At 39.2% G+C, this 13,979-nt stretch overlaps 1 protein-coding gene across 7 annotated transcripts in view; it reads left to right on the top strand.

Annotated features, from left to right (window-relative positions):
• cdk11b (cyclin dependent kinase 11B) overlaps positions 1–13,979 on the top strand; it is a 45,011-nt gene that overhangs the window by 9,976 nt on the left and 21,056 nt on the right. For all 7 annotated transcript variants that reach the window (XM_058784337.1, XM_058784331.1, XM_058784332.1 and 4 more), the window contains 2 exons: positions 4,563–4,711; positions 7,939–8,088. In XM_058784337.1, coding sequence (XP_058640320.1) covers positions 4,563–4,711; positions 7,939–8,088 — 299 coding nt within the window. The remainder of the gene's footprint in view (positions 1–4,562; positions 4,712–7,938; positions 8,089–13,979) is intronic.

The raw sequence follows: 13,979 nt of genomic DNA, 5'->3' as shown, positions 1-13,979 counted from the left end.
AATGATGCTGAAAATTTAGCTTTGATCACAGGAATAAAGTATATTCAAACGGAAAGCAGTTATTTTAAATAGTAAAAATATTTGACAATATTACTGCTTTAGCAAATACAACTTTATGCATTTTGGATCAAATAAATGCAGGCTTGGTGAGCAGAAGAGAATTCTTTACAAAAACATGAATCTTACTTTTCAAGAACTTTTGACTGGTAGTGTGTCATGTTGAAATATATAAATGAACATCACATAGGCTACCTGGCATTTCCATAGTGTATATTGTTTATGTGCTCTGAAGGACTTTATGCGGAGGCAACGTGGGTGTTTACAATCGCGCGCCTGACGTGGATGTTTGAATCTGAAAAGTTGTGATCGGTGCGTGGGTGTGACCGCATTAGATATGAGTTGAGATGGGGAAAACTGGACATCGCATTACTTTAACAGAGAATATGTTTTGGACGTGACTTACTTCATTTAAAAGTAGACATTTTAAGCTTTCTATGCATATATTCTATGCATATATTTCTCATGTATTTGAGGCGAGCATTTGCGGAGATTCGTGTTGTTTCATTTACGTGTCTGTGAAGAGAGGTGACAGACCGCACCCTGTTTATTTTCTTTATTTTAGAAAAGCACATTGTGTTGTTGTTATTATGACTACACAGAAATAAAAGTAGACCCTTTGCAGTTTCAAACGATACCTTATTCTTATCTGAACGATCAAAACTCATTTTCGCGGTCATAAAGAAAATACAAGACAGACCGCACTGGTGCGGGCTTCGACCCCAGGGGGTCCTGACCTGACATGTACTGACCTGTTTTTTATTTATTCATCACAAATATGACAGATTCTGTGAAATTTTGAAGAGCTGGTCATGTCTTCTGAAAGGGCTGGTCCTGTCAACACAACAGCAGGGCACGAACAGGACATAAAGCATTCAGCTTCTGATCCTCCGCAGAGGAAAAAGGAGGAGGGTGAAAAGCGGAAAGCTCAAGCACCACACAAGTGAAAGCTGGGAAGCATTTAGGCATAAAGGCAGGATTAGGCCTGAGAAAGGCCTTTTCTCCACTGAGAGAATTTAGTGCACGAGGGATGAACAGAGAGTGCGTGCAAATCACTGACACGTTTGGCGGAAGCCAAGGCCAGGAGTAGAGCTGTCTTGAAAGGCAGAAGCTTAAGAGAGATTTCTCCCAGGGGCTCAAAAGGCCATTGAGACAAGGCCTCCAGCACCATGGAGAGGTCCCATTCTGGAACCACCCTTTTAGTGACTGGAAGAGAACAGCAGGCACCTTTCATAAATCTACGAATAAGGGGATGTTGCCCCACCGTGGTGCCGTCAAACCCAATGTGACATGCAGTGATAGCCGCTAAATAAACCTTAAACCTTAACCTTGGAGAAAGATTTCCCAGCATCGATTAAGGTCTTGTAAAAAACCCAAAATGCCAGCGACTGAGCACTGATATATCAGCTGCCGCCCCTCACACCACTCCTCAAACACACGCCACTTACAGTCATAAAGGGAGTGTGTCGAAGAGGCTCTAGCATTTTGAATAGTAGCAACAACACGTGAGGGAGACCCAATGTGCTTAAGTTAGCCCTCTCACGGGCCATGCCCAGAGGGCCACCCTGTCCGGGTGAGGATGGTAGATTTCCCCCTTCACTTGGGACAGGAGGTCTGTGCGTAATGGGAGGGCCACGGCTGGGCATACAGAAGAGGGATGATCTCTGTACATAGAACAGTGGGCATTTTCGCGTGAGGCGAAGAGATCGACGCCTGCCTGACCGAACCTCTTCCACAGCAGGCCCACTATCTGAGGGTGCAGGCGCCATTCTCCATAGAGTGGGTTCCCCCTCGACAAGTGGTCGTTACCACTTTCCGCAACTTGATGGCCCGAGGGGGGTCCCCTGAGTGTAGAACTCTGCATTCCTTCAATGACGCAGCACTGCTGTGCACGAGCGCGTCACTGTGACTAGGGTTGGGTATCGTTTTTTTTTTCGATACCAAATCGATACTTTTAAAATGGTACCGGTGCCTGAACCGATACTTACAAATAATTAAAAATAAATAAAAATTACCAATTAATAATTGGATTGGCCATTAGCACTAAACACATGTCTTTTTTATTCATACTGGATGCCAGAGGGCGCCCTCGCACAAAAAATCCACACATCCAGTCACAGAAGTAGCAGAACTCATGAAGCTCCAGGAAATCCCCAATATGGACAAATGCATTGCTATGTATGTAACTGAGTAAACAAGATATAAACGTTTTGAATGATAAAACAAAATACAATAAACACTCGACTACGACAATGTAAAGTTTATCTGTGTTATTCAAGCCATCTCTGGTATTTTCATAATAATTAAGTATATTTATAATCCATTGCCAATCGATGTATTAGTAGCCTATGGAACATATTTTCTGCCTCATTCTGTGACAAGAAGCTACATCAGATCACTAAAGGAAGCATTTAACTGGTGTTGTGGACTAAAAAGGTTATAATGTTCTGTTTTGTTGGACAACAGGTTTAAAAACGTGAATATAAGAATTTTAGCTTTAGGCATTTTCATTTAAGAATGTTTAGCTTAGCTAGTTAATGGAGGGCTACCTGCTGCAGTCAGAGCGAGTGTAATTTCTGCATTCACGCACTCCTCGGATGCTCTGTGCTTTTAAGTCAGAATGTGAAAATGGCACGCTCGCGTTACTGCAAAGATTTGTTGGATGTGTATTAGAGCTTTCTGACTTGAGTTCACATGCATTTTCGGGAAACTATTTTTCACGTGAGGTGCCGGAGATGTTGCTTCTTATGTTCGTTTTGGAGAAACAAAGGAGGTTTGGAACAAAGGAGAAAAAAAGTTTTCCGTCGTACTCTTCCCGTTCCTGCTCCGACGCATTCTGAGATGCTGGCCATTCGATTTTGAGGCGAGCAGCCGCCGCTCACAAAACTCAAAAAAGGACCGACTGCGGCAGAGCAGCGGGAGCCTGCGGGGCTACAGATGACGGGATGGCCTCCTCGTCGTCCGAGCTGTCGAGAAGTTAACAACTCAAAAGGGATGGGGATCCCTAGCGGCAATGAGGGCGCTGCACGCGGCCGGGCAGGTCTACTTCTGTTTGTACACCGGGGTAGCTGGATTCGATTTCGAAAGAGCCATGAGATCGGACAGTGGAGTGAGAAAAAGGCGAGGTAAGAGGCGGGTAGCCTAGCAATAAATACAAGCGTGGGTAGCTTGCAGAATATAACCGCAAACCTGGCAAAGTGACAGACATGTCTGGTGGAGGCTGATGCAAGATGTGTCTTCCTGTAGACAGTAGTGAATGTCAAAAACCAACAAGCTGTGAAAATTCCAGAGGTCGCGAGAAGTGAATGTCAACTGAGGAAAGGTAGCGCGTGCTGGGGCTTTTATGCGATCTGGTAAGGGGCAGCCCCTTACCTGCCATTGGGCACACACTCCTGTCTGTCGAGCCAGACTTGGTGCAGTTGGATGCTTCTGCAGATGTCAGGCACGGATGCCCTTCCCATAGATGGATCTCAAAGACGAGATGATGAAAGAGAACAAAGATTTCTAATCATTGTAATATGAGGATCAAATATAGGTGTGGGTGGGAGGTGGGTGGATAATTTGAAGCAGCGGACTCTGGTGAAGTTCGAGCTCATCCATGCATCTCTACACTACAGTGACCTGGGTTGCCAATAGCAAACTATGGAGCAAACTAAATAATTACACCATTTAGAAGCATGTCATCTGAGTAATGGTGGTGCTTATCGTTTACTCCAGAAAAAGGTCTATATGTCCTGAAAAAAAAAGTGTTCATATTCAGCAGCATATTCGCCGATACCGATATATCTGCATTAGGCTCATATCGGCCGATAAAATCGGCAGAACGATATATCGGTTGGGCTCTAGTAATAAGTAAACTACAAATTTTAAATACTTTTATTCAGCAAGGAAGTATTAAACTCATCAAAAGTGACAGTACAGACATTTATAATGTGAGAATTTATTTTTCAAATAAATGCTGTTCCTTTTAACTTCTATTCATCTGTGAATCCTGAAAAATACAATATCACAGTTTCTACAAAAAATATTGGGCAGCACAACTGTTTTCAACATTGATAATCAGAAATGTTTCTGGAGCAGCAAATCAGCATATAATTTCTGAAGGGTCATGTGACACTGAAGACTGGAGTTATGATGCTGAAAATACTGATTTGATCACAGAAATAAATTACGATTTAACAGATATTCACATAGAAAAGTTTTTGATCAAATAAATGCAGACTTGATCAAAAGAGACTTCTTTCACAATCTTTTGAATTACAATGTGTGTGTTTATTTATGGTATGTGCATTTCATATGATGCAAGATTTTGGTTGTCATCAGTTGAAGGACGTTGTTGCCGTCAGACTGTTGAACGTTTAAAGTCAGAAAGCTTGTTTTGCTGATTTGTCAGTCAGTGGTGGTGTAAAGCGTCTGGTTTCATGCACGTGTAGGTCTCTGGCCTTTAGCCTGATGACAGGATCACGGCTGGTCCTGACTCCTGTGTGTTCATGTGAAATCCGCAGGGATCGACTGGAGCAGCTGGAGCGTCAGCGGGAAAGAGAGCGCAAGCTCCGTGAGCAGCAGCAGAAAGAGCAGAGAGAGCAGCGCGAGCTGAAGGAGAGAGACAGGAGAGCAGCGGAGCACCACAAAGACAGAGACCTCCGCAGGGACGGTACGTCAACAGCAGAGAATATGTACCCCCCAAAATAAAAGTTCAGTGTAACTTCAAGAAATCATGACAGAAATCATATATATATATATATATTTATTTATTTATTTGGGATGCACCGGGCCCGATACTGAGCTCCTGTACTCTTATTCGTTAAAATGCCCCGATACCAAACGCCGATACCACACAGCATGTGATAAGTGCCATATTCAGACAAAGAAACGCAACAGCAGAATGAGAGAATCAGAGTTATTAGAGATTAAGGATGTCTACGAAGAATATTCATGCAATGAATATAATGTTAAACATTCAGTATTAACGCCTGTATAGCTGATGTGCGTGAGCTGATAAGCAAAGTGCTGAGTGGATGGAGCGCGGCGGCACAGATGCGCGAGCTTGTCGAGTGAATATCCCTTTCTCACAGACATCACTGGAAAGTTTGTAGTTCGGTCGGATATATCAAAAACAAGTGAAACAATGCACAAGTTACTTAACAAGAGGGAGAGAGAGAGAGAGCGCACTTCTGTTGTGTGATCTTTATTAATGTTGGTTCACTTAGCACACGCATCATTTGGATTAAAACTAAATCGTAAATATAAGACAATGTATAGGGGCATTCACTATGAACATAATTTATTTTCAACCTTAAGCATACACGACTTTCTGGCGAGAGTGAAACTAGGAGTCTGAAATGCGCTAGGCTGTACTGTACTTGTCCCTCTCATTCTGCACCAGTACAAATACGTGCGTGCGTTGGGCGTGTTTTGTTTGCTTCATGAGTGTTTCTGCATTACATGAGTCCCTTTGGAATGTAAATCTCAGCATGTTTCAGATGAAAAGAAAAACGTGACTTCTATTTCTGAAAATATCAGTTAGGAGACTTATAACGAGTGTTTCCCTGCATTATTACAGGAAAACTGTGATAATGTGGGAAATGCTGAAGGTGTCTGAATAAATTTTGGTTTGACTGTATCTATTTAATAAAGTTAACCAATTAACTCTTTGTTTCTGTACCCAAAATTTGTAAAAATTTGCAAATGTATATGTGTGTGTATATATATTAGGGGTGTCAACGTTAACGCATGCGATTTAATCAAAAAAATTTAAATTAACACGTTAATATTTTTTTAACACAAATTAATTGTTTTGATAAGGTTTGACCGCAACTTGTGGGTTGCGGTTTATTGGGCTATTTCTATAATGTACCGCGGCCGCCCAAAGTGTATATAGACAAATAAAAATTAAAAAGATCCTTTTTACTAATGTGTATTATACTTGGAATGTATCCCTGGCAACTTAAGAACGGAGAGGCGGTTGTAGCATCACAAACAACGTGAGTTTCAGCAGAGCATACATGTTAAGGCTTTTACAGCAGAAATAAACATGACAACAGCCACTGTAGATTATATAAGATAATAAACACAATGACAATAGGATATGGTCTGTATGTGATTTTCTTGAGTTGAATGTGTACATCTGAAATGCTAATTTGTGCAGCGATATAAAAGGCTATAAATATCATATTTTAACAACACTAAACGACCAAATTTCACATGTGATTGCAAAAGGAAGTTATTACAAACACTCGATGGTGATTTGAAGTGAGTTCGGAGTAAAAGTGTACTATTAATCTCATAAATTGTCTAATGTAGCATGATGCTAATGTTAGCTCTAATGCAGCTGCAGAACAGGTCCAATTCTTCTTCATAATGCATTTTGTCATAATACTTCATGTAAGGTCCCAAGAAATGTTTTGTTGCATTTAGAAATACTTTTGATAATAGTTGGGTAAATGTATACTGGGATTGAAGCGATGTGGCTTGGTAAACGTTTTATTGCCAGTTTAAAGGCTGATAATGGCTGAATAAAAACAAAAGAATAATGATAAAAGAATAATAAGGATTATGTCTCATACCTGGCGGAAGTGTGAAAGTTTCTGTTTCCTTAAACTAGTTTGTCATGCATTTCTTTTTCAACACATTTACAGGTAAATCCTAGTGTTTTAAATTTGCGATTGATCATGATTAATCACAGTGCCGCGACTGTGATTAACACGATTTTTTAAAAAATTTTAATCGATTGACAGCACTAATATTTATGTATAGGGCTGAACGAGAAATTGAAATGAAATCACAGTCGTGATTAGGCAGAAGCTGTGATAGTCATGCGTATGTTGTCAGTGAAGCAGGGTTCTGTGATCAGTAGTAAATCTCCGTCTGAAGGCCAGAGACACTCCAAATACACCCCGCAGAAGAAACCCAGCAGATCCCTATAGCACCAGCTGAATAAACAAGATTGAACTGCTTTCATTGATTCAGCGTGACTAATAAACACACAACTACGACAATGTGGTTTATCTGAGTTCTTATTATTATCATTTTCATTGTAATAAAGTATATAATAATGCAATGCCTTTATCACTGCTTAGAATGCTATGAAATATTGTGCCTTATTCTGTGTGAGAAGCCACATCATCTCACAGTTATTAAATGTGGTATTTTCACACGCTTTCAGATGTAGCAACATTTACTACACAGAGCCGTAATTCACTGAGAAGCTACACAAACAACTTTATTAACGCAGCAAGATTTCATAATATCGATGTATAACATCGATGATATCGTCTGCGATTATGAATGTGGTTTTGCGTAGCTTGTCAGTGAACTACGGCTCCGTGTAGTAAATGCTGCTTCATCTGAAAGCACGTGATAGAGATTTACTTCTGATCACAGAACCGGCTTTACTGACGAGATGCACTAGAATATCGCATGCTATTTATATAAATATATATGTACTATTGTATAGTGGAATGTACTTCTCAAGGTAATAATAACAATAATATAGTTTAGAGAATTTGCACAACTTAAACCGTAAACTTCTGATGTGCAGGCACTATTTACCAAAAATAGAAGAATAGCTACATTTTCATCTAATTAAATTGTTAATGTCTTATGCCTTTATTTGATTGCCAATGTTTTTGGAATAAATTTATATTAAATCATAAATATGTGAAAGATTAAAACAGATAACCGTATTTATGAAAAATAAAACATTTCACAGGCCCTATTGTTAACATTTTATTAAATTGTTGAAGTTTTATGAATTCAGTTGATTAGATATTCTTTTTGATTATTTACATTTAATTAAACCATTAATAATGGAATCCAAAACAAACAAAAAAAAAAATCCTAAGGCTCTGCAGGACTAATGCACCGCTGACTGTGTTTCAGGGCCTGTGTCTCATTACAGAGGAGCTCCTGCAGATGAGTATGCAGATAAAGGGCGCTCGCGTCACCGCAGTCGCAGCCGCAGCCGCAGCCGCAGCCCTGCTCGCCAGCAGAGAGAGCCCAAAGCAGAGAGCAGCGAACAACGCCGAGCAGGTTACACGCCCAGTCTTCCTCTTCTACATACATCAGCACTACACTTCACGTCTAATACATCTGCGTGATTTCTGTGTTGAACTACAGTCTCGCAGCAAATAGACTGTTACCAGCTTTCATTACATGTCCTGAAGAGAAATTCTGCATTAGGGCTGGGTATCGATTCAGATGTCCTGATTCGCAAGCTCTTGATTCAATTCTTGATTTGATTTTTTCTTTTTTTCTTATTTGTTTAATCTTAGATCAGACAAAAAGTTTAAGGCAAATATTGTAATATTTTACAAATAATATAGATTATACACATATCTACATATCTATAACACACATTAATTCAGATAAGAAAAAAAAGAAAAGAAAACACCAGTCGTGCATAGTTATACATTCAAATACAGTATATAAAGAAAAGAAAGAAAGAGAAAAATTAACTTAAAATATATATATTTAGGTTATAAAAAAGGGGAAAATAAAAATAAACAAATAAAATTAAGATATAGTTGTTTCCTTAAAATATTCCAGAAATGGGCTCCAGACTTTCAAAAAAAGTTTTGGCTTTTGTTTTATTGCAAATCGAATCTCTTCCATCTTGAGAGCATGTAAAAAGTCAAAAACCCGTTGGTGATGAGGAGGAGCTGCTGACTTCCAATTCAATTCAAGAATAAGTCGCCTAGCCAGTAGAGATGCAAAGGCTACACTGTCAGCCTGTAATGTGTTTAAACTGACAGATTCTGGCAGAATGCCGAACAATGCTGTCAAGGGGTTGGGGTCCAATGGTAAAGAAAAAATAACAGAAAAGCATCTAAAGACTTTCCTCCAGAAATCAAACAGTTTCGGACAGAACCAGAAAGAATGCAATAACGTATATATTTTGTTTAATTTAGATCTAGACCAATGAACTCTGTGCACTACCTTAAATTGAATGAGGGTGTGTGTAGCATTTATGGATGATGAGTGTATTCGGGCAAGAATTAGATCCCAGGTATTCTCCCCAAGCATCAAATTCAATTCCTCCTCCCAGACCGCCTTCAGTGGGCGCATTGAGGATTGTTTTGTGTTAATTATAGTATCAATTTTAGAAATAACCCCTTTCAAAGATGTATATAGGTCTAAAATCTCATCAAGTATATTTTTATTTGGCAAAAAGGGAAAGTTAGAAAGCCGCTTACGAATAAAGTTCCGTATCTGAAAGTATCTAAATAAATGAGAGCTGGGTAAGTCAAATTTCTCTCGAAGTTGTGTAAAGGATGCAAAATTGTTAGCTATGTATAACTGACTAACTGTGGCTAAACCATGTTCCTTCCAGTTGTTAAAAGCCCCGTCCATCAGAGAGGGTGGAAAAGAAATATTACAAAAAACCGGCGCTAAACGGAATTGAGACCAAATCCTTAATGAATGTTTAACAACTAGGTTTTTTTTTAAATTAAAGTAGTGTATTTAAAAGAAACTGGTACACTTAGTAAGGATGATAAAGTTGCTGGAATACACACGGCAGCTTCCATCAGTACCCACAGAGACTTTTTTAATTGTAGATCCTGCTGCACCCAATATGACACATTCCTAATGTTCGCTGCTCAATAATAGGTTTGAAAATTTGGCAGATCCTTTTCTGCGTCAAGTGACAGCACCACCTCTGGGTTGTTTGATTGGGAAGAATATAATATATTAAAAAGGCAATTCCATTAAGAAAAGTGTTCATTGCAAAACCATCTGGTGGGGATTCTGAGGAATATAAATTAACATAAAATTCTTTAAATTCCGAATTTATTTCTTTATAGTTTACAGTGATGGCTCCTGATTTCTAGTCTTAGCTGGGGAATCATTTGAGACGCTTCAGCCTCACGAATCTGGCGGGCAAGTTACTTCCCTGTCCTCTCACTGTGCTCGTAAACCCTATGTTGAGCACGCAGAATCAGTTTTTCAGCCGCATCGGTTGATAATATATCATATTCTGCCTGTAAGAACTGACGTTCTTCAAAAAGTTCAGGAGAGGGATCCGAGGCATACTGGCTGTCAATAAGCGCTATGGAGTTAGATATTTCTTTAAGATGTCTTTTCTTCTCTTGATTTTTACGGGATGAATAAGAAAATATTAGACCATGCAAATAACATTTCAGGCATTCCCAAATAGTAGAGTATGGTATGCCTGGAGTAGTATTGACCTCCATAAAGCTTGATATATTGGAAGAGATAAATTCAATAAAATCCTTGTCAGATAGGAGACCTGGATTAAGACATCATTGACAGAATTTAGGTGACTGATATGGAATCTGAAGATCTAATATAATTGGTGCATGATCCGAAATTACAATACTTTGGTAAGAACAGTCCTGTAAGTATGGAAAAAGTTTATGGTCCAAAAAGAAATAATCAATGCGAGAATACGTCTGGTGAACATGAGGGAAATAAAGAATACTTCCTTTCAGATGGATGCAAATGGCGGAATGCATCACACATACCATACTTTTGCATGAATGTGTGGATAACAGAGGCACATTTTGATAGAGCTATGATCTTTTTGGAAGATCTATCAAGAACAGGAGACATAACACAAAGTCCCCAGCTAAAATAAGCGGGTGTGAATGAATATTAGGAATACATGACAAAAAAGAGGAAATAAAAGTAGGATCATCATAATTGGGCCACAAACGGAACAGATTTATACACCAAAATTGCACAACCTCTAGATTTAGAGTGAAATATTGAATGGAAAACCTGTCCAACCCAATCCCTTTTTAATCTAAAGTGGTCAACAGAACGGATATGTGTTTCTTGCAAAAAAACAAGGTCTGCCCTTAAGCTCTTCAGATGGTTTACGACTCGGTTGCGCTTAACAGGATTGTTGACAGCCTTACAGTTCCAGCTGACATATCTCAAAGAGTTTGCCATATGAGAGTGTTAAATGAAAGGTACTTGAACATCATATTTAGAGAATTAAAACAACAAAAAAAGAACCAAACAGAATAAAATAAAATAAAAACCCTAAAATGAACACCATGAAGAATGAATGCACTTAGAAATGAACTCAGCTTTGAGACAGAATCCCTTGCCCACCCTTATTCCCCTTACCTACTCTCCACCTATGAACCAAGCTAACACTACCCTTGACGGAGTGTGCGCTTCCCTGGGTTAACACCCAACGATACGTGCGAGTCACTTTTGATCGAAACTCGAACGTAACTCTGCAAACCACTAGATCATGTTACGACCAAAACATGAAACTGAAATTTTAAATATTGTTATAAAGAATAGAGAAAAGGGAGAAGTAAAATGGATTTTTTAACTCTACAATTTTCTCAACTGTTCATTATTATTGCGCCACATCGAGAACTCCCGTGAAGATCAATTTACTTTACCTCAAGACAAAGCAGGTTGTAAGACAAAAATGTCTACAACAGAACAGGTAGTAAAAATAATACAATCTTTCGATTAGTCTATGAAAGCCAGGCAGCAATTTTAACCAGCTGACCTTTTTAATTGCCTCAACCAAACAGTTTGTGTCCAACTTTTTTTTTTTTTTTTTTTTTTAAGGGGTCATTATGTGCCGTTTCACATAGTCCATCGCTTCAGCTGGTGTATCAAACTTGTGCTCAACACCATCATGTGTGATTCGAAAGCCGGTTAGACCTCTCAGCCCATATTTCACATCAGATCGGGACCTCAGCACTCGTGCTGCCAGCGTACGATGGGCTCGGGCCAGAAGCGGGGGTTCACAAAGGCTGAATATTTCTTGCTGTGCTTCTGCAATGAATTTTGTGGGCTGTGTGCCCTCCATACCCTCGAGAATACCCACAAGACTCAAATTGCTTCTGTGAGAACGACATTCCAAATCTGTGCACTTAGCTTGAAGAGCAGCAATCCTGTTCTGTAAGGAGGCCACGGTCGGTTCAAGCACTTGCAAACTAGTCGTCCACTCTGATGTTGCATTTTCCAGGCTAGTCGGTCTTTCCTCGTGCGCGTTCACTTCTGAAGTTACCGCCGTTAGCTAATTGTGTACCTCTTCTCGCAGGGATATTTGTTTCCGGAACTCAGCTGCATGCGCGTCAAACTTTTGGTAAATTCCAGCTTCCAAGGACTTAATCGCTGCCATTATTGTAGCACCATCAGTTATGCTAGTTTCATCTTTAGCTGACTCTGCAGATCTGTTAGAACTCGTCTTGTCAATCTTTTTTGAGACATTGAGGCGCGAGGTTATGAAAAATCTCACAAAATACTGTAACAACTGTCACAAGTAAATTAAAAAGTGTTGTAACTTATGTGGAAAGTAAATATAACGATCAGTTTACAAATGGTGAATTAATAAAAAGTTAAAATCCACAGACCTGTATTTTAAACCTGTTCTTTTTTTGTATAGGGTCCTATTTTTATTTTTTTAAACAATAGGGCCCTATAAAATGTTTTTCTTAATTTTTCTGGTAATCAATTGAAGGCATAAAACATTAATTTCAAATTAAAATCAAATGAAAATTAAACCCTTTTCATTTTTGGCAAACAAAGTGCTGAACAACAGAGGTTTATTGTTAAAATAGATTTGTTAAAAATTTAAAAGAAAACAAATGTGATTTTATTTTTGTCTTTTAAAAATAGTTTTATTAATATTTATTAGTAGTAGTAGTAGTATTGTTACATTGAGTCTTAAGACTGCACAATATATTTCTGTCAGTTTCTTCACGTTAAACCAAACTTTAGTAGTTTTCTCAAATTAAACAGCAAAATGCTAATGAATTGACTCAGAGCAGCTGGAGATGATATTCGTGTGTTCATATCGTCATATAGTGAGACCACAGAGGCTGAAAACAGCGCTTTAGTATGTGTGTAGTAAACAAAACAGAGCATCTGCGTCATCGGCCATTCATTCATTGCGGAAATCATGGCGCCCTATGCGTGACGTCAAATGCTTCCACAGATTTGTAGCATTTCACCTGAGCATTGCACATCACGCATATTTCTTTGTTCTTGGTTCTTGTCAACAGTATCGCCGTCATGATGAGCTCTGAATGAATGACAGGCTTTCCGTTGTAACATCTAGTGGAGAAGACAAATTATAAGATTCAAGTTAATCATATCTTGTGTTAAATGTTTGCTGGGAAAAACCGGGAAAAAAACGATTCACGGCTTTTGAAAATCGATATCAAATTGACGTCATTTTAAAATCGATATCAAATCGACGTCATTTTAAAAAACGATTAATCGGAAAATCTTTTTTTTTTGCTCAGCCCTATTCTGCATGTCACATTTATTTGAAAGGCACATTTCCTAAAAACATTTACAGAATGTTCATGTTTAAATGTTACAGAGTCATAATGTCCTTTAGGGATGCAGCGATTTACCGGTTTTACGATTAACCGCGCTTTAAAACGTCACGGTTAATTAATCGTAAAGGCTCCGCTACACCGAGTGTTTCTGTTGTATGGAGTGGAACTGTTGAAACATGAGCAAAACGAAAACAAAGTTACACTAGCGGTGCACCAGCTTAAAATGCCGTGCTTATCAGAGACACGGAGGCTACTAGATTAACTATGACAGAGGAACCAAACAGCGATCCTTTATTTCCACCAGAGAAATGACTGAATTCGATAGTGTGGGACCATTTTAAATTTGGGTACATCAATATTGCCGTAAAAATCGCTGTTAAAGAGCGAATACATAAGGGATAATGCACAGCTAGCCAACCTGTTCTGGCTGTGCAATAAACGATTTTAATGCACGACGTGAAGGCAAGGACCACCTGACGCGACGTTCGTTAGCTCGAACATTCTGCCGCTTCAGAGATAAAATAGTGCAGTGAGAGAGAGCGCGGCGCGTGTGTGAAGCGCGCAGTCAGCGGAGGCTCGCGAAGCGGAGCCAGGCGCGAGTATAAACGAGGCTTTAGCCTACCTGCATCTGCGTCACTACAA

This window comes from Onychostoma macrolepis, chromosome 08, assembly GCF_012432095.1.
Source record: "Onychostoma macrolepis isolate SWU-2019 chromosome 08, ASM1243209v1, whole genome shotgun sequence".
Classification (NCBI taxonomy): domain Eukaryota; kingdom Metazoa; phylum Chordata; class Actinopteri; order Cypriniformes; family Cyprinidae; genus Onychostoma; species Onychostoma macrolepis.
Note: the sequence above shows the minus strand (reverse complement) of the source record. Positions and strands in the feature narration are given on the sequence as shown.